The sequence below is a fragment of the Lepisosteus oculatus genome, chromosome 19 (assembly GCF_040954835.1).
Source record: "Lepisosteus oculatus isolate fLepOcu1 chromosome 19, fLepOcu1.hap2, whole genome shotgun sequence".
NCBI lineage: Eukaryota > Metazoa > Chordata > Actinopteri > Semionotiformes > Lepisosteidae > Lepisosteus > Lepisosteus oculatus.
This window is the reverse complement of record NC_090714.1, coordinates 10,269,467-10,289,759: the sequence shown is the minus strand read 5'-3', so window position 1 is coordinate 10,289,759 and position 20,293 is coordinate 10,269,467. Positions and strand designations below refer to the sequence as shown.

Sequence of the window (20,293 nt, the reverse complement as noted above, 5' to 3'; positions counted from 1 at the left end):
TCAATGTCAGGGAAATGTGGGCCTGCATGACAAGTGAAGGCTGTGCAACTTAATGGAACATTAATCAGAGACCACAGGTGCAAGCCAAGATATACCTCCAACAAGAAAAGACGGCTTGATACACATGTAGTATTTATAATGTAAAGTTGTTTGAGAATTGCCATCAGACAACCACAAGGCTGAAAATGATTTTTCTAATAAACGTGTCCAAGATCATACTATAAACTAGAACTATCAGGAGAGAACTGTATCTAGCCTTATTTATTACAATGTAATTGGAGACTTCATGGTAAGAACAATGCTGATTAACCTTTGCTTTACCAGTATTTCGTAAGTATTAGTTTCCAATATCACTCAGGTGATGTTTGTTGCAAACCCCCAGAATTTTAGAGGTTTTTTTCTCCTTTTTGAAGTAATAGGAAGGATATTGTTGAGCCATGGACATTTTCTCTCATCTCAGCCACTGAACTTTTCTAAAGTTGCTATTGCCCTCACAGCAACATCACTAACTGGTTTCCTCCTTGACCAACTACTCGGTTTGGAGGGACAGCCTTATCGTGGCAGTGTCAGGATGCCTTTCATTTCTTACTGATCAAGTCTACCACAGTGAAAGAGATATTAAGGCCTGCCAAATGTTTCTCATTTTAACCCTGTTTGCACTGAAAGCTCCTGAGTTTTCATGACTGAATATTTAATTCCACAATTCATTAATTGAGAAAACTCTGAAATCATGTGAACCACTATAATAGCCACTATTATAAGACAGGGGACACTCAACTAATTACATGACTTGTCATGGTAATTTTATGCCACCTAAATTAATTTCGGTTTGCCACAGCACAGACACCGAATTCCTGAAATATTGAATTTTCCATTTCTCTTTCATATTACCTACTTTCTGTTTTTTTGCTAAACATTGCCGCCTTGCAGCTCTGGGGTGCTATCTGCTTGGAGTCTGTACATTCTACTCATGTTTGTCTGGGTTTCCTCTGGGTACTCTTGTTTCCTCCCAGAGTCCAAAGACATACCGCTAGGCAAAATGCCTTCTGTAAAATTGGCCCTGGTGTGCGTGTGTCTGTGCATACCCTGCAATGGACTCACGTCCTGTCCAGGATGTATCCTGCCTTGTGCTTGTTGCTTGCCTGGATAGACTCCAGCTTCCCTGAGACCCTGTACTGAATAAAACAGTTTAGAAAAGGGATGGATGGATTTGTAGTTCATGTGGATTTTCAGGGATATAATCCCTGCAAATGGCAAGGGTGTACTGTACACAGTAATTAACAAATGTATCTTCTGTCAAGAGTGCATGATTACCATACCTTCCATAGGAGTGCAAGAATCACTGCAGTACTCTACATACAGGCAACATTTTAAAAATATTACTTGAATATTCTGTTCTCAAAAAATACTCAAATTATTCTAGCATTATTATGATTTTACGAAAATTGATTACACTAACATCTCTTAAAAATACAAAGAAATGTCACTGGGCAGGCGACTTCTATCACCACAGAATTAATTTACTGTCATTAAATAACAGAACAGAAAAGTCACACTATGAAATACACTGGGAAGATCCAGGTGGGGCTGCACATTGGTGGTGGTGGAGGGGAGTCCCCATTACCTGTAAAGCGCTTTGAGTGGAGTGTCCAGAAAATCGTTATATAAATGTAAGCAATTATTATTATTATTATTATTATTATTATTATTGGGAAGACTGCATACAGTACAGTATATCAACCTGCTCGACAGAATCTGCCCATATTGAATGCATCTTAAATTTAAAATATAGGTCATAATGAAGTTTATTCCTCTGCTTAAAAAATGTTTTTCCTTGAAACCATGGACTGAACAAGATTTCAAGTGAAGAGTGGGAAATGAGATCTCTGGCTCTGTTGTTTTCTATTAGGGTGTTTAACCTAAATGGGTGAAAGGCAGAACAAACACTAAAACAATAACATAGGACCCACATACTGTAAAAGCATCAGTTTAGGATTATTTGTTCACAGCTCTCTCCCAGGGGGCTTTCAGGCTTTGCAAACAATCCTGCCGATGCGCTTTGACTAAATGCCAAACCGTCTGGCATGGTCCTGGCATGGTCCGATAGTCAGTTATCATTGGCAATGCCAGGAATAGGAGAAGAAACTTTTCAAAGCTCAGTCTTTCCCCTTAGTTTATGGTTATGATATCTAGTTTTATGGGCTTTTTTTCTACAAATCCTGTTTTTCCAAATTATGAGTCGCAGAGGTGAGAATCCAATAAACAAATGAAAACGCATTGGGCTGAAATACATGCTATAGAAATGCCTTACCACTATGTATATGTAATCTCTCTGGCTATGCTGCTATAGCCCATATCCTCTCTTAGGCGATTTTACTGTTGGTGCTCGATAGAGTTCTATAATTGGCTAGCTTTCGTCCGAGACGGAAGCCAATGGGGCATGTCATTCACCTTCAGGGGCTTTGTGGCCACTGCAGCCAAGAGTCTGAGTGCCAAGAGGCTGCCCTAGTGCACTGGGTCACGGCCTACACCCCCTCCTCACCACCAAACTCCACGAGGAAGTGGAAGCATGCCTTTCAACATCACTACAGTTCGCCAGTCCCTTATTTAGATTCTGCATTAGAATGCTCTGTTTTTTTCCTTTATTAGCAGAAGTGCTCACCCTTATATTGTGCTGATAACCTCTGTTTAGAAATGTCACTTTACATTGTACTTCCTGGTCCTAATCTCCTGAACTTTCTGGCACGTTCAGACTCTGTTCCCTACAAGGCAACATGCAAAAAAATATCATTTGAAATGCTGTGCTCCAAATATTATGGTACATTCAGATGTATTATCTTTTATTCCAAATACACCACACCACATTTATTTTGAAACTTTGACAGTAGTTCCAAATGCGCTGCAAGGCATGCAATTACAGATCAATAAACATCTTCCATATGTAGTACGTCTTTGAGAACCTTAGCTTGGGCTAATTTATTTATGGTAGTTCAATCTAGTAAGCTAAAAAGAACCTAAAAGGACCAGGAATACAATGTAAAATGAACAGAGGTTTATCAGTACAGTATAAAGATCAGTGTGGCTGCCAATAAAAGGAAAAAAAACAGATTTGAAAAATACAGGAATGCATTTCCCATTGGACAGACCAAACTACTTGATAAAGAGGCTAAATAAAAACCTAGAGATTGTGCATCTGTGGGGCTATGTTTTTTGATAAGAGACAACTTAAAAGGTAGCAATAGGTTACAGAACAACTGCAGGGCTGACCCTTGACAATTGGCACATAACAGTTCAGATAAGGAAACATTTCCTCCACTACTCTGAAAGGCTGAATTACAGCAGCAAAAAAAAACTTGAATGGCAGCCTTATTCCTGTTACCGTTACTGTTGTAGTTCAGTAGACTCCAATGAAACTGAAGAAACAGGAATTAAACTATGCGCGAAATATTCATGAACCATCTCTAGGCACTGCTAAATTCCAATGATGTGGATTCACCAACTGTGGGGTAAATTTAAGCCATAAGAGAGCAAGTTCAGAATTGCACAGTCCCATTTAGGGTTTTAAAAGTTTTTTTTTTTAAATCACTAATGTAAAAGTTGGGCCATCTCTCTGTGGAAGCTAAGAAAACTGGGTAACTTAGTGTGAACGAGCAGATGTGACATTTCCTAAGGCACATACTCACTGGGTCAATAAGCATCCATCCTCCTACTGAATCCGCTCAATTCCCCGAGGAAGGAAATTTACCCTTTTAGTCAGGGACAACAAACTGACTACAGAGACAGAGGGAGAGGAAGAGACATGCATAAGACTTTCCAGCCAATGAGTCACTTAAACCTCCATTCCGCTGACAAATTATGGAGTAGCAATGAGAAAACATACCTCAGAGGCACAATACTATGTTCAAACACAATAGACAACAATTCTGTCCACTTATGAAGCCGTGACAAAATGCCACTGTAATGCATTAGTCAAATTTGTACCTCTTCCTGCAAGTGTATTTGCAATTAATCATAGGAACCGACAGAAATTTTAAACCATTGTCCAAACTCAAGCTAACACAAAGCAGATTCTAAAAAGATATGGAAAGTGTTTTGAAAATATACATTTTAAACATCCCATATCAAAAATGCTTTGTCTGTGACTGAGAATACAGTTACTATTCAAGTTTCTGTTTGCATGAACTGGTAGTGATCTTTACTCATCTTATTTTCATCCTGTAAAATAAATACATTAGAGTGGCACACATTTCCACATGCATTATCTTGGTTGATCTCAAGCTTAGGCCAACCCTTTCAAAATGCTTACAAATTCATGCATAAACAGTTATGGAAAAAAACAAAACTTAGGCATGACTCCGCTCTGAAATATTTCTCCTTTTGTGGTTACAGAGATTTCTTTTGCATTGTTCACCTTGCCTATGACTCAGAAATGTGGATAATTTATTACACTTTTTCACATCTGACCCTCACCAGCCCCCTTAAAAACGTTGCATAGTCAAGCTGCATGTAGCCTGCATTTCCTCAACTCACAAGTTCAAACCAGGACAGCTGCTGTACAAAAGAACAGCCTTAATATTAAAAATAAAAACTGTGACACATGGAGAGTGCCCCAGAAGAAGCCTGAATCCAATCTGGGTTTGTACAAATGAGTGCACAATCATCAATGATACACTACCTTTTAAGGGTCGACAAAAGAATGCAATGGGAGCTGATAAGATCTCACACAGCAGTCTGACTACTGTTTTTCTTACTGTGCCAGCTTTTTCATGTGCATAAACCGAACAAAAAAATATTCCTAGTTCTACAAAAGGACTTCTACTGCCTCTAGTTTAATGAAATTTCATACAATAGTCCTGGCATCAACTCGTATGAACGAGATGGGTAAAAGGCAAGTGAAGAACATGAACCCACAGCACAAGTTCCGATTCCCTCCTGGAGTCATTTAACACTCATACCCTCACCCTCACAAAATGGCCTGGCTAACATTCTTGCAGTAATAATCAATTTAATTCTCATGATCTCTGGTTAATTTCCTCACCTAACCATAAAACAGCAGAAAAGGGTGGCAGTACTATAGACTACAAAAGCCCACAGAAGGATATTTTGGATTTTATGTGAAAGACAATGTAAAGAAAGTTTCTATTAACTGTTGTCTCTGCCTCGAGCTGCAAGACAATGCCTTCCTCTGCATACTAAGCAATTTGAAAGAAGAGCTGCATTCTGCAAAATGTTAATATTTTCACATTGAGTTCAAAGTTTTCTTTCTGGGATTGTGAAAGCAAGCGTGCCATCTGAACACTGAAAATATTCAACAGGAGCACTGCTTCATTTAAGAATTTTTTCCTTTAATCTTTGCAAATACAATACTTTGCAAACAGCCATTGCCTGTATTTTTTACATCTAGTGTTTACCAGCACACTGAAAATCCATCAAAGATTAAGATCAAACAAAAAGGTGTCTTCTTAAAAGGGGAGCAATAGAATTAAATGCTTTTAAGTTGCAAAAACTGTTTCTCTTTTAAACTATTAATAACTTTTTGCATCACTAAAGTAAAATCTAATATTTCCTGTATTCTTTGAGTAAAAATTTTGATTAGAAAAGGTATGAGCTACAGTAATCAAATGCATGTGCAAGCTTAATCATCCCACATTATACAGTCATATTATGCTTTCATTTGACAGCTTTTCACCATATGGTTTACAGGTTTGTAACTATAGAGAGAAGGTTGCAATAATTGCATTTCTGAAAGCGCAACAGATACTATTGGTCCCAACAATCATTTGTAACATTTAAATGCCTCTCAGTATATTACTGAGCTAATTGATAAAACCTTCTTTTTCGAGGCTGTACTGCATTAATCTGTCTGCATTTTCCCTTCATGATTTCTGAGAATAATCGAGTCACTGCACTATAGAGTTTCCACACAAAGCAAAAAATCCTTAGGATGCTGGTCTGTATTTGATGTCCAAGGAGGTCTGCAAATCTTGTATGGATCTGCCTACTACAGCACATTTCACTGCAGTGAAATCAATCTTGCACTCTAGAAGATTGTAAAGAGGCCACTGAAGAAAATTAGATTTTCATTGAAAGGTTTCAGCACAGTATGGTTCCAAAATTTCAAATAATTCAAGCAATTCTGAACCGGATTGTTTGCAAGATTCTGAACCTAAGGCACTACGCCATTTAATTTCAGTTTTCAAAACTAAAGCTACCTGACAGCTGAAGACAATATCACCAACATCTTTTTCAAAAGTGGTTTCACAGTGTGAAATGCTTACCACACATACTGTAACAAGACACTGGGACATGGAACAAAACTAAAATAAGTCTCTGACAATATTTCATTCTTCTTAGAAATTTGAGGTTCATTACATTTGACCTTTTAACTTAAAATTAATAAAAAACTTAAAGTGATCTCTATTATTTCTAAAACTTTGGCTTAATATTTTAAACAAACAAAATGAACAAAAGTATTGTAGTGCACCCTTGGTCAGATATAGATCAATTTGTTCAAAGCATGCACAAGAGCTACTTGGTAAATGTATACCCCTCATCACCTCATGCACATTAATATGTCCTTCACTGTATACTATTAAATACTGCATGGAGCCAACAGAGGAATATATAATTAGAGATCACTAGTATATCTATATATATACTCTCTACATGACTTAAGTTGTGTGTGACAGACTATGTAATGCTTGGCACACTGAGTTAAAAGTTTTCTTTCTGGGATTGCAAAAGCAAGTTTGCCATCTGAACACTGAAAATATTCAATGGGAACACTGCTTCATTAAAGAATTTCTTCCTTTAAACCATTTGCATAGATACTTTGCAAACAGCCATTTCTTGTATTTTTTACATCTAGTGTTTACCAGCAACACCGTAAAACCAAGAAGATATGCCATCAAAGATTAAGATTAAACACAAAGGTGTCTTCTTAAATGGGGGCAATTGAATTAAATGTTTTTAAGTTGCAAAAATGATTTCTCTTTTAAAATATTAAGTAAAATCTAATATTTCTTGCATTTTTTAGTAAAAATGTTGATTAGAAAAAGTACAAGATACAGTAATCAAATGCATGTGCACCTTTAAGCATCCCACATTATACAGTCATATTATGCTTTCATTTGACAGCTTTTCACCATATGGTTTACAGGTTTGTTACTATAGACAGAAGGTTGCAATAATTGCATTTCACTTCTTGTCTGGCAACACAAAAGGTCAATGAACTCAAACACATCACAACTGGTCTTAACCATATCCAGTTACAATGACCTTTCACTGATGCCATCCACTGCTATAAGATGTCTCAGCTGCTGACTGTTTATTGGGCTTACTGTGAAATTATTATTATATCTGAAAGATGAGTCAACTGCTCAGGCTTAACTGTCAATGTACCCATTGCAACCACTTTAATTCCAAAGTTGCAGCAGGCTGAGGTACCGTAACCTTTTTAAATAAACTACAGTGGACAATTCTGTCAGTTAAAACCTCTATCTGTGCTTGACGTTCTCTAAACTGCGCTGTGTGCTGATGTGTTCTCAAACTACACAAGTGCTGAATCAGTGGTGATTCACTTTGCACCACATGCAGCTCACATGGGCAGCGGGCAGCCACAACACTTCTCCTTTACGAAATCACTAGTCGACACCAAACTTGTTCTACAAAGCTACGAGTAAACTGTACAGTTCCACTTTTTGACATTTTGTTCTACAAACACTACAATTAAGGTATACGTTATGTGTTATCCCCCCTCCCTCTGTGAAACAGCTTCTATCGACCCAGTGGAGTTAATGATTTCAGTCCAATCAATAGTGTCAGTTTACCAAGGGTAGGGCAGCAGACAGTCACTGGAGACTGCATAACTAACCACATCCCCTCTCTTTCTGCCAGCTGAGTTGCACAACATGCGCTGGAATGTCAGAGGAGTCACATACTTGACATGCCTGCACTGTACCACCCATAGCCTTTAACATGACCGTGTACTACAATGGCTTTTCTGAAAGTTAGCAGGGAAAAAAAAAAAAGACTCGTCATGGGAAAGGAAAGTGCAGGTGATACTAAATGCTGTAAGACTGCACTAGCCTGATAGCCAAGGCACCTCACTGGCAAAGACCGAGAGCAGACTTTGTCCCCATCAAGAGCTACAGTATCAACATGATTACGAACAAGAAATATAGGAGCAACTGTTAAGATAAATAAAGTAACTGCACTGAGAAGTTGTATATACAGTATATCACAAAGTTACAAATAACTTGTACTAAACCATATGGCTTTTCACAGTCAGTGTGTTATAAAGGTGTATATTGGATATATATGCTGCCCAACAGGAGCCAATGGCTGCTAAAAGGTTGGGCAGTTCTGCATGATAAGGGGCAGTCTGTTGACTTAACCTGCCAATCACAGTTGGTGATGCCATTGTATGGGATGTTGATCACTGATGAGATGTGTATTCTAGGCTTTTTCAGCATTCTCTGGCTGGTGGGTCCCTTTTCACAAACACCAATGAGATTCCTTTAAAAGGAACGGAAGAAAGGAACCCCTCAAGAAAATATCTGCAACGTGGTTCAAAGCACACATCATACAGAAGATGCACAGCTTGCATTACTTCCAGGAGTGGCCATGTACACTTGATAGCCTTGCATTTTTGCCAGTAATTCCCCTGATCATCAACCATCATCACTGTGGCCAAGTAACGGTGATGACAAATAAAGAAAAACATCATGAATTCAGCTATGTCATATCCGTAAAATGTCAGTGCACCTGCTACAAAAGACCTTTTCTTATATTAACTATACCATATTTTTTGGAATTATAGGCAATGTGTCTTTCGATGCTCAAAACGTAAATGCAGAATTGTAGATTAATCTAACAAGCTGCCAGGACAGATCCCAAGTGTTAAGTGTGTTGATTGTACACACTAAGACACTGAGGGTAAAATGTGTTTGTTATTTTCTGGGAAATTCCTTGTAAAATCTCTCCAGACGCCACGTTGAAATCCCATGATTTAAAACAAAAACAAAAGCGAAAAAAATGTTTAATGAATCTGTAGTTCAAGACTGTTATTAGTGACAAGAAACAAGGATTCTATTAATCTGTACAAAAATATTTTATTCTGGAAACAAAAGGCACATATTAGTATTACAGTTTATTAATATGGCACCATTGTGAAGAAGACTTAATCGAAATATCATTCCTTCTTTTTAGTTTTCAGAGTGGAATTAACCTTTGAAGTGTTGAAACAAAGATCTAATACAAGAGAAAATAAAACTTCAAGACAGAAGAAAATTTGAAGTATTCATAAAATCTAAAACACTACATCACCTAATGAAAACTAAATTCAAGAAAACAGTAACTGGTACGTACATGACAACTGCAATTCAAAATGAAGTCAATTTCAGGCATACGGAAATTCAGCTTAAGATTTCTCGAAAGCAATGTGCTCGTCAACGAGGAAATATTTAGGTTACTTTCGGGGAAAAAAAACAAGCTGATTACATCGACAAATCTTTCTACTGCAACACCATACAGGTAAGCACATTTAAAAAAGTACCTTGAGACATAGAGAAAGTGAAATACGTTATGGAAATGTTACTCAGTTACTTTAAAACTGAGGGTTTCCAGAAATAAGGTGTTTGTCTCCACATTAATTCACTGGCCTTCTCTGTGCAATCTTTCTTGTTTTAACATGCCTCCAGTCTGTTTTGTCTACATATTAGGCTACACCTTGTGCTAACTGTACAAAGCCTCCTAACAGCATTTGCCTACTTTCATGACTTCTGCAGTCACCTGATACCAAACCTACTTATAGAGCATAAAACAGCACCACTGTACAGTCAAGCACTGCACATTTACAGGCTGTTAAAAGCAAACAACTAGAATGGCAAAGCACTGGGGATCAAGCCTCTTTTAATACTTCAAATAGGAATTCCACAGTAGCTTAGATTCGATAAACTTGACCTATTACAACACAAAATCCCAAGAGAAATAAAGTTCCTCAAAAACTACACTTAGAATTCTAAAGCCAAATGATTCAGACAAGCACTTATCTTGTGAGCAGACAAGAAAAAAAAAACAGACAAATGCTACCAAGCCTATATTTCATAAAAAAAACAGTCGCCCTCCATTTTAATCCACTAAACCAAAGTTGAAAGCTTGGCCTAATCTATGAAATCCATTCTAAAAAGAGGATTATCAAAATTGTTCAACAAAACGGTGAGCTATAATTTGTGAACTAGAAAAGCCTTTATATTAGCATATACATCAAGAATATTTTTTACATTATTATGTGTTATGAAATACAAGATGCAGCCTAAACTTGTTATACACTGGCAATAACAACCCATTCGCTCAGAAAGGCAGCACATCAACCCACTATTTCTCTATACTCAGTAACGTCTGTGTAAAGTCTTCCTTTATACAGATTTAATACTTGGCATAAGAAGCTAAAATGAATGCTTTGAACAACTAACAACAAATATACCTAATGAGATACAAGAGACTACTAACACTGAGTTGTAAACTATATAACTTAATGATAAGTGGTTTTAAACTAATGCTAAATTAATGCTATTATCTCTTTACTGATTTATTTATTATCTTTTTCCATTTAGGAACAAGTAATAGGTTTATTCAATGCTGAAAAAAAGAAGAAAGGAAACAACGTTTCAGCCGTGGAGTCTTCTTCAGGTGAGTTTAACCATTTAGACTTCTTTATTTGAAATGATAATGTACAGTATAATGGTGTGTCAGTCAGCACTACAGCCTCACAGTTCTGAGGTTTTGGATCAAATCCAGGGCCTGCATTTCTCACAAATGTTTTATAAGTGTTTTCTGTAGGTATTCCATCTTCCACCTCTCAGACACATACAGGTAGTTTGGTTAGCAATGATGAACTGTCATCCCATGACAAGCAGGAGTGGAGTCTCTTTATGAATCTGCCCTGTCGAGAGTGGTCTGCCACAATGCCAGCCCCTATATAACTGGACTTGGACATAAGAGGAAAGCTTGACAAATGATACACATAAAGCCAATGAAGAACTACATTTATCCTAGTGTCTGCAATGCAACAAAATACCAGCATTTTATATAGAGAAAAATATTCCTTAATAGTGATCACACTGGAAATCAGCCAGGGAGTTTCATGTAATTTTCTTGTGGAACAAGCCTCTTTGATGAGGCCTCAATTAATTTCTAACATTTGATCCACAAATTTTACTCTTCCCTTTTTCTTTCATACCAACCAAAATCATCAAATCTTATGATAAAGTGCAACGTTGCACTTTATCTTACTGGTAAATATTTTTTTTGCTGACTGACTGCTGCATCACACATGATCAGGTGTATTTTCCATCATGTCATATATTACATACATCATATAAAAGTGGTTGCTCACAGTCTGGTGAGAGATATTGTTCTTGTTCCTTTGTGCCATAGCTTACAACTTAAAACACAAAGGTTGAAAAATGTAATGTCACACAGATATATTAAAATTAGCATTATTTCAAATCACTGTAAATTGATCTACTTTACCCTAAAATAATTCAATATCAACAATTGTCTAAATTGTTTTTAAAAAATGCAAACCAAGAAAGGGAAAGGCTGAATGAATCTATGAATTGGTTTCATTACTCTGCTCTCCTCCCCACTGATAGTGTTCTGGCGCACTATGGCTGCCGTCGCATCATCCAGGTGGATGCTGCACATTGGTGGTGGTGGAGGGGATCCCCATTACCTGTAAAGCACTTTGAGTGGAGTGTCCAGAAAAAGAGGTATATAAGTGTAAGCAATTATTATTATTAATTTAAATACACAAACAAGGAAGTGTGCATTTCTTGATATGGAATTTTTCCACAGAACACATCCCATAATTCATTTTAATTTCAACAAAATTCCTTCTTATACCTATTCTGTCATTTTATTTCACTATGTAACACATCACATCTGAGCATCCTCACATCACGTATAAACAGGGACTGCGGTGCAGCATACATCCTGCAGTCTTTTCACCTGTATGACTAACACTTGTTGCAGTGTTTTTGCAATGGAAAATCTATACCTTCGGTGTTATCTGTTGGACTGCCATTAATCAGTTGCAAGAAGTTATAAAGCACATGGGTGCCTACTATCTATAAACATATTTTTCTTGGAAATATTTTTAAATAAGTCATAAAATTATTACATAGTAGGTATGTGAATCTTACCATACCTAATTACCAAATATGGTCATGACTGAAAAAGTTGTTTTCTACAGATGAAAAACACATAGTAATTCTGCACAATAGTCTGCAAATTTGTAGACAGATAACAGCAGCATCTTTGAGGTACAAACAGGAATTTCACTCAAAACGTTTAAGTGTTAAATGGGGGAGCAGAGTGTCAAGAGACATCAGTGTCCTTTATGCCCTGCAGGTCATTGCATACAGTAGAAATTCGAGACCAGTACCAAAGGTTAACAATACCACAATGAAGCACAACTTAAACAAGCCCAGTATGTTTACCACAAAGTTTGGGTCAGTTATAAGGTCAAAGGGGCTGTAGAACTTTATTGTCTGTAATAACATCAGAAAATTAAGGAAGGCAATGCAATAAGATCCAATACAAAGAACACAGATTGCTCTAAGGAACTTGAACATTTTTTTTCTGCCAGCATCCAAATAAAAGGGAATGTGTCTTTTCTCTGTTCTTTTTAACACAGTGATCCAAAAATGTGCTTTAGTGTTTTCCCTTGCTGTAGTCAGCAACTATAAAATTGAAATTCCATACAGTATCAGAAAGAAACAGACACTTTTTTTGTCTAAAAGGAGCAGGAATTCTAAAAACACTATAATTCAATCTCTCCTGGCATCTGTGTCTTTCTAAAGAATTCAGCCTGTGCAGTGCATGAACTGTCAGGACCTATCCGGCATCACAAAAGGGGTCCTTGCTGAAAAAGGCTGCAGACATTGTTTTTGTTTCCATTAACAATACACTACGAGCACTGGCTCAATGGAAATTGTGTTAAATGGCAACCTAACAGCACATCATAAAGCAATAAGAAGTGAGAAACAACAACTGAGACTGAGCACTCTTGACTGAAGACAACTGTCTTTGCACAAGCTAATCAAGTTAATACTGTTCTAGTGCTACCGATTAAAATGTCACATGGCAAGAAATCAGACGTAAAAAGCAAAACTTTAGTTTTTTTCATCATCTAAACGTTTACTGAATTACAGAGGACAGTTGTTTGTTATGCAAAATTCCAGCTAACAACATCAGAAGATCGCTTGATTGGCCATATACAATTTCTTGTAGGCTCTCATTTTCCACCAGATTTGTAACCGCATATAAAACAATATAAATTACAGAAAAAAAATTCAAGGTGCGCACAAAAAAAAAAATCACACCAAACTGTGTGACCCTTGTGAATCCCCTCACATAAATCAGGATATATTTTATAACCTTCTCCCTGCAACTTAAATTTTGTATCCCTCCTGTGTGCATTATTCCTAGCTCTTAAAAAAGGATTTCAGCACTTAAAAAACTCCCTTTCGCAGTTTCAGCAAGACTGTAATTGAAGTCATTTGCACAGGCTTTTACAATGCTAAATGCAACATTACTTGCAGGCCATGCGATGCATAAATTTAAATTTAAACCCCTTACAAGCCTGCCTTCGAATTTTATGTTATGCAGATGTATATAATTAAAAAGCACAACAATAAAGTTGGACTATATGAAGCAAATTCATGCTTGGATATTTGCATTCCCCCCAAAATAACTCCTTAACAGTGATGAACAAAAGCTGTCCGCAGAATGTTAATCTTAAAAATGACTAGGCTACAAAAAAATTCAATGTACGGTAAATGTTCAGTTCAGAATCTAGGGGTTTAACAAGGGGTATTGTAACATTTAGTCTAACAGACTAAACCGACCCTCCTGGGCAACATTTCCCAGAACAAGGTCTGGACTGATGAGGCAAAATAACTGGGAGACTAAACACTGCAGCAGCCAGTGTAATGGCTTCATGCTCATTGTTACATGACACTCCAGACATTCCACAGCCAATTAGAATTCCTTTCATCTGCTCGGGGGGGTTGAACACAGCTGGAACTGATGGATTAGTCTAGATCCCTACAACACTTATGAAGTGTGATGTTTGCATTGCTAGGAACAGGAATTCTGCATATTTCAACACAATAAAATAGCATTGCTCAAAACAGCCACAGAACATCTATGTGTTAAGAATCACTAAGAATTTATTTCAGAAGAAAAAAATATTTCAAGAGTGGCCTAACTAAAGTAAAGCAGAAGAATAATCGATAATGCATGCAAAGCATTGAGATCTTACAGTTCTTCCATGCGTTAAAACTTAAAATACATTTAATAGATGTTAATTATTGTACATTTCACATGTTACAACTGCCTTGAGATCTTACCAAAGAGTCATAGCCAAGTCACCTAATCTTGCCTCACCACATTCAAACCCTGGCTCTTATACTCTAGCTTTTAAATGCTGTTGAATGTACCTTTTTAATACACTCTGTTGATTGTTGTTTTGGTTGCTATTGCACATTACATCAAGACAGTTGAGAGTTGCAACATGAAGATTATTAAATCCTGTAAAATCAAAGAACCAAAAATTAATTAAAACTGGCACACAAGGTCCATACCATTAACACACTTCTGAAATAAAAACCGCTCTATTAAAAAGCCGAGATTACTTTTATTCAGTAATTTTCATTAAAGCGTTTAATTTCCATTTTCAAATCGTCGTGAAGACTGAAGAATGGAAATGGCTGTAACTGTAAATAGTGTGGATCTTTCCAGCCCTTGCAATTTCACAATCTGCCTCCCATTGACCGGCACACATTGTGCTCCTCAAAAACAACAACAAAATCACAGCCATTTCAGGAACTATTCACCCATGAACTCTTGTAAGGTCAGCTGAAGAAACAAGAGCCACGGTCTGATGAGGGAACAATATTTCTATCAAACAGCTTGGGCACTTAATACTTAACCAATTACTTATTACTAAACTCAAATGACATTATTGCAAGATTTAAAAACAAATAAACATCCCCATGAAAGGTTGCCCCTGTGTAACACTGGTAAACTATGACAAAGAATCATTTAATCTAATTTTAGATTGTAAAATCAAAATGTAACTGTAGCTAGACATAAAAGCCTCTTCCTATTAGACTAAGTCAAAGATACTTAAAACAAATTAAATAACACTATCTTCTCTCCATACAGGGGTATGGGAACAATGGAATTCAGAATTTATTCGAAGTTGTCACTCTCCAAAGGTGTTTTTGTCTCCACTTCGGCAATTAAAAAATCAATTTACAGACGGCGCTTTTTACAGCTCTTTACACAAATAGCTTCAGTAACGTACTAACGACTAGAAACTTGAATGCTCTGCTGAAAGTTTGATTGAGGTTATAGTAGAAGCTGCAGTACAACATAATCCAGAAACAACCCATGTCTTTCATAGGTACTGTGTGACTGAAAGCTCTAGGCCTATACAGCAACCAATGGTCTTCTGTGTAAATGAATAATGTATAATGATGAATGGTGAATGTGAATGGTGAAATACACACACTTCTTAACTTGGATATCTTTGATCGAGTACAGCATTTTTGTTTTTCATCTTTCATATGACAAAGTAATGGTGACATTAGGAGGCTACAATACAGCCTATACTTTGCTTCGAGAAACAACTTCATGATTCTTACTGTAAAGCCAGTTTACTGCATCATTGTCAATCACAAACCGGCCATCAAAACAATTCAAGCTAAAGTACAAGATGGGCTGACAGTTCTATATTTGTGACCAAAAGATAAAATGACGACAAACAAAATGAATGCTCCATCAGCCCCAATACCCGTGAACTTTTAAGTTATCAGCTGGACAGTTACATTCTCCACCCCTGTCGCTGGATCTAGACAGAAAACAAAGAGTCAACCCGACAAGCAAAGCTAAACCATAAAACGCTTTGGGTTTTACGATTAACATTTTTTTGCCCCTAATACGCCCCAGTTTGCAGGCCAAGTCTGTCCGGGTTAAGAGTGCACTACATGAACCTATGGGATTTTTCATGCCTCACATTAACACTCCACGCAGACCGTAACAAAATTCTAACGCACTTTGTCAGATTCTAAAAGACAAACAATTAAAATAATAATGAGAATCTGAATCTCGGGTTCATGGCCGCAAGCTTCGCAGTTTGCATAGCAATGGTAGCAACTACCCACGTAGAGGAAAACGGCAGTGTAGTCTGTAAGAGTCTTTCACATGTACTGTAGCTGAAGGGCCCATAAAACAGCGATTAAACCCCATTCAGATTCCAGTACTAGTAGACAGTGCTGACACCCTCCGGACCCACAGGAACAGAAGACTGGTGCATTGACCATAGCTTCTCTACAGCACCTCAGCCCTAGTAATCCGTTCGGGGAAAAATGCGCCGACAATCGGGAATATATCTAATTTGGAGAACAATAAGACCGATTTACTTGGCCACAGATTTCTGTTAAGTGGAACTGAATGGGCATGGTCTCTGTTTTAGTCAGGCTGCAAAGCTGACAGGCCTAGATCATACACATGTATGTACAGTGCAGACACACACTTCACACAAAAGCAGGCTGCCAGGTCTGAGCGTCAGCTTGTTGCCTCCGTCTCGGCAGTTCCGAGTTTGAACTAGTCCTGCAAATCATTCACCGCTCTGCACAGCAGGGCTGATCCGGTTCCGATCCCGGCTCTGCCAGAGCAGCTTCCTCCCCGGAGCGAAATCAGTCAAGCACTTCGAAAATTAAAAGGACAGACGGGTTAGCAGGCGCTCTAATCAGGCAGGAAGGAAGCGACATCACCGCCCGAGTGCGCCTGTGCACAGTGTGTCCCTTCCATTTATTTACAGACAGCAGAATACATTGCAAAGGCAAATGACAGCATTAAAGCGGAAACGATCATAAATGCAAGGTGTTCACGATATGCAACTGATGCTGATGTCCAGCAAAAATGCATAAAAGTTACAAAAAAAAGGTTTGTAAGAGGCCGATGTAAATGTGATCCTGGGCCGTGTGCACCTACATCCCGTGCACAGATCGTTTGTTTGCAAGTCCTTATTGTACAAATGAATTCTGCCAAATCGCAGGAAACAAAAAAGTGGGCCAACCTCGTCAACAGCAGATCCCAGCAAGCCTGGTTCATCGCCAATGGTAGAGAAATTACCAGGTCTACGGCTATTTCACCTCGGTTGGTGCAGCAAGGGGTCTGCCCACAAAAGGCTTCCAATGAAAAACACCCGGCTTCTTCACCCACAACTAGGGTGTATGGCATTAAAAGTGGAGGTGCCGGACTTAAAAGACAAAACTGCAACACAAACCCCTAACAACAATGGTGTTTTTGCTTACCTGTCAGTCGGATTTTGATGCTAGACCCGTTCCTCCGAGTCCCAGGATTCGACATCACTCCGGAAAAGAAATAGCTAACTTTCCCTTAGGTCTGACCTAAGATTAAAACTTCACCACGAAGCTAGACTGTCGGGAAAAACAAAATACACCAAAACGGTGTTTCTAGAATGGCTTATCAAGGGTATATTTTTATTATTTCCTTCTCGGAAAATCCCCCAAAGCTCCCAGCTCGCATAACGCTCCTAAACATTTTCGAGCTCAAAGGCGTTCTGACGTCAGCGCAGCACGGCGGGACGTGCACGCACACGACTGTGGCGTCGAGGTGTCAGAGCGGTCCCGACTGCTCGGGACAGGGGGAGGCAGGGGCTGGATGACAAAGGAAAAGCGAGGAAAGGGGTCGTGTCCGTCTACTTCTTAAGAGAGAGGCGGCGCCCCCCAAGCTTGGTGTGTTTGCATTGTAAAAATCTCAATGTCAATGCCATGCCTAACAGTAAGTAGGCGTACTCACACGAACGCAACTACCTTTGTGCAGAAATGGGATGTGTGCCTCAATACGTTTAAATTGGCGTTTTACAACATTTCGGAGTATATGGAAAATGCATAGCTACATGTGTGGATTATGGGGGAAATTAATTTCCTAACTTTGGTTAACACGCCAGAATCCATTTCAAAGGGCGATAAGTAGATTTCCAAAACGTCTCATGTTTTTAGTTAGTACAAGAATACGTCTTGTGCTGTACAAAATGGAAACGTCCCATACACAATGACATCCGAAATATTTGTGTTACATGAATTATAGTCGTTTTAACGTGTTGTAAATTAAGTGTGTTCTGTATGACATCCTGGATCGACTTTCTCTTAATGTGATACCACTCTTGATGACTGCTTGGATTATTTTAATAGTCTTAGTTTTGATGTTTAAAATACTAAATACCCTAATATGCTTTTGTTTAAATATATATATATATTAAGAATTATTGAATTTAATATACTGAAATTCGCTACAGTCCAAAAAATGTTACGCACCCGTTATAATTGAGTAATGCAAATATTTCTTTAAGAAGTATTTAACGTCCTTAACCTGCCCGTCAGTACACTCATAAACATCTTTACCAAATACTATTGACTCAGCTGTTGTGAAAATTCGACGCCCTTAAGGATTTACAAATTGTATGCAGCAGGACAGCCGTATTTAATGTCAAGATGATGATACATTAATTTATTTCGGGGATCAGCTTCATAGCGTTTTTCAATTAAACTTATTTAACTACATAAAGTACATATAGAGGTCAATTTAAATAGCTTTATTTAATATAGATTTGCATCTTAATATTCACAAAGAGTAAACCAGCTCTTAAAGAATAATGTGATTTAGGAAATAATAGTTTACTGAAAACCATGTTTCATCCACATCAAAATGTACTTAGTGTAGTATAAGATTCTCAAGTACAAGATTTTTTTTAAAAAAGTTTGACATCTGCATTTGTTATATAATTGTATTGAATCCACAAACAAGTGAACCCCTGTATGTAATGAAAAAGTCTTAAAACATAAAAAGACATTCATATCCTCATTTGTAAAAGTATAATATTCCACACCATATTGGCAAACAAAATTTTGAGTGGGGATTTCTTTTAAATATTTTTTTAAAAATATCCAAGTTTCTTTCTCAAGTCAAATAAAATCACTTGCACCCACCTTCCAGCTAATTGATACCAGACACAAAGCAGGTTCTCATCAGGCTAAAACATTCTTTACAAGCTGTTGGGAAAGGGCATGTGAGTGCACCTACAGTAAAGAAACTTTTTAAATAACTGTGACTCATTTCCTGTCCAAAAACAGAATTATAATGGCGCATAACTTTGGTATCCGGCCTGCAGAAAGTCTGGTCATATGCTGATGTACAGTAGTTCTTTCAGTGAGTTTTTGATTTTGTGAAAGCACGCACCCAGTTTAATTTGGGCAATACACAAGACGACTACAGTTCCTGCCTGGTGGGACTGCTCCAGGCCCAGCGATCTGCAACAGTGTGCAAGACCATGGCAACTTGTAGAATCCCCATTACATGCTAATTGTTGCTGGCTGGTAGCCTGTTTCAGTGTAGCTCTATGGGATGCGTCTTGCAGTAGCTTTCATGGAAGAATCTTATGTAAAGTTCGGCTGCAAAAATGAGTTAAGTGACTGCTCCCCTATCAATTTAAAGGTGTTCTCCTAATTATATTGATAATTTTGTGGTATAACCACCTACATAATCTAAACACTGCAACTTATTTTTTTCCAGTCAAGCTCATCTATTGGTTAAACCAAAATAATGTGAACATCAAGGTTTTTCTGCTACTCGTCACTTCAATTTATGGAATTATTTTAGTAAACTAAATTAAATGCCTGATCTCAATCACTTGTCAGTCTTGATGAGTTATTTCACTTCCATGACTCATAACATGATTAAATGAGAAATGAGAATCTCCTCCATGAAGCACCTGCTCAAAAGGAATTTCGTAAAAAGAATTCTAAACAATAGTAAATCATTCCCTTATTCTCGCCTTAAGCTACACCATAAAACTTAAGAGTCTTGCTGGCAAGACATGAATCCTAAACACCATGCCATTGCAGATAGTTACTACATTCATAAAGCCACAGAGGAACAAAATGGCGTCTTTGACCTACATAATTAAAATGTAAAAATGTGCAACTAAAGAGTTAAGGGCATTTTATTTATCAACAGGTTGAGCTTCATTGTGGATTGCAAAGAATTAGCTATCAATGAAACAAAGGCTTCCTCTGACAAAATGTACAGGGAAACAATCCCCACAAGACAAACAAGGATTCTGACTGCCATACTGCCTGTGGTTCAAACACCGGTCAAGGTTTTAAACATTACTGCATTCTTTAGGAATCGTGAG

At 37.7% G+C, this 20,293-nt stretch overlaps 1 protein-coding gene across 2 annotated transcripts in view; it reads right to left on the bottom strand.

Annotated features, from left to right (window-relative positions):
* The window catches only part of smurf1 (SMAD specific E3 ubiquitin protein ligase 1), a 47,141-nt gene extending 29,471 nt beyond the window's left edge, over window positions 1-17,670 (bottom strand). For both annotated transcript variants that reach the window (XM_015360504.2, XM_006637242.3), the window contains exon 1: window positions 17,391-17,670. In XM_015360504.2, coding sequence (XP_015215990.1) covers window positions 17,391-17,445 — 55 coding nt within the window. In that variant the 5' untranslated portion in view covers window positions 17,446-17,670. The remainder of the gene's footprint in view (window positions 1-17,390) is intronic.
* Between the last annotated feature and the right edge of the window lie 2,623 nt (window positions 17,671-20,293).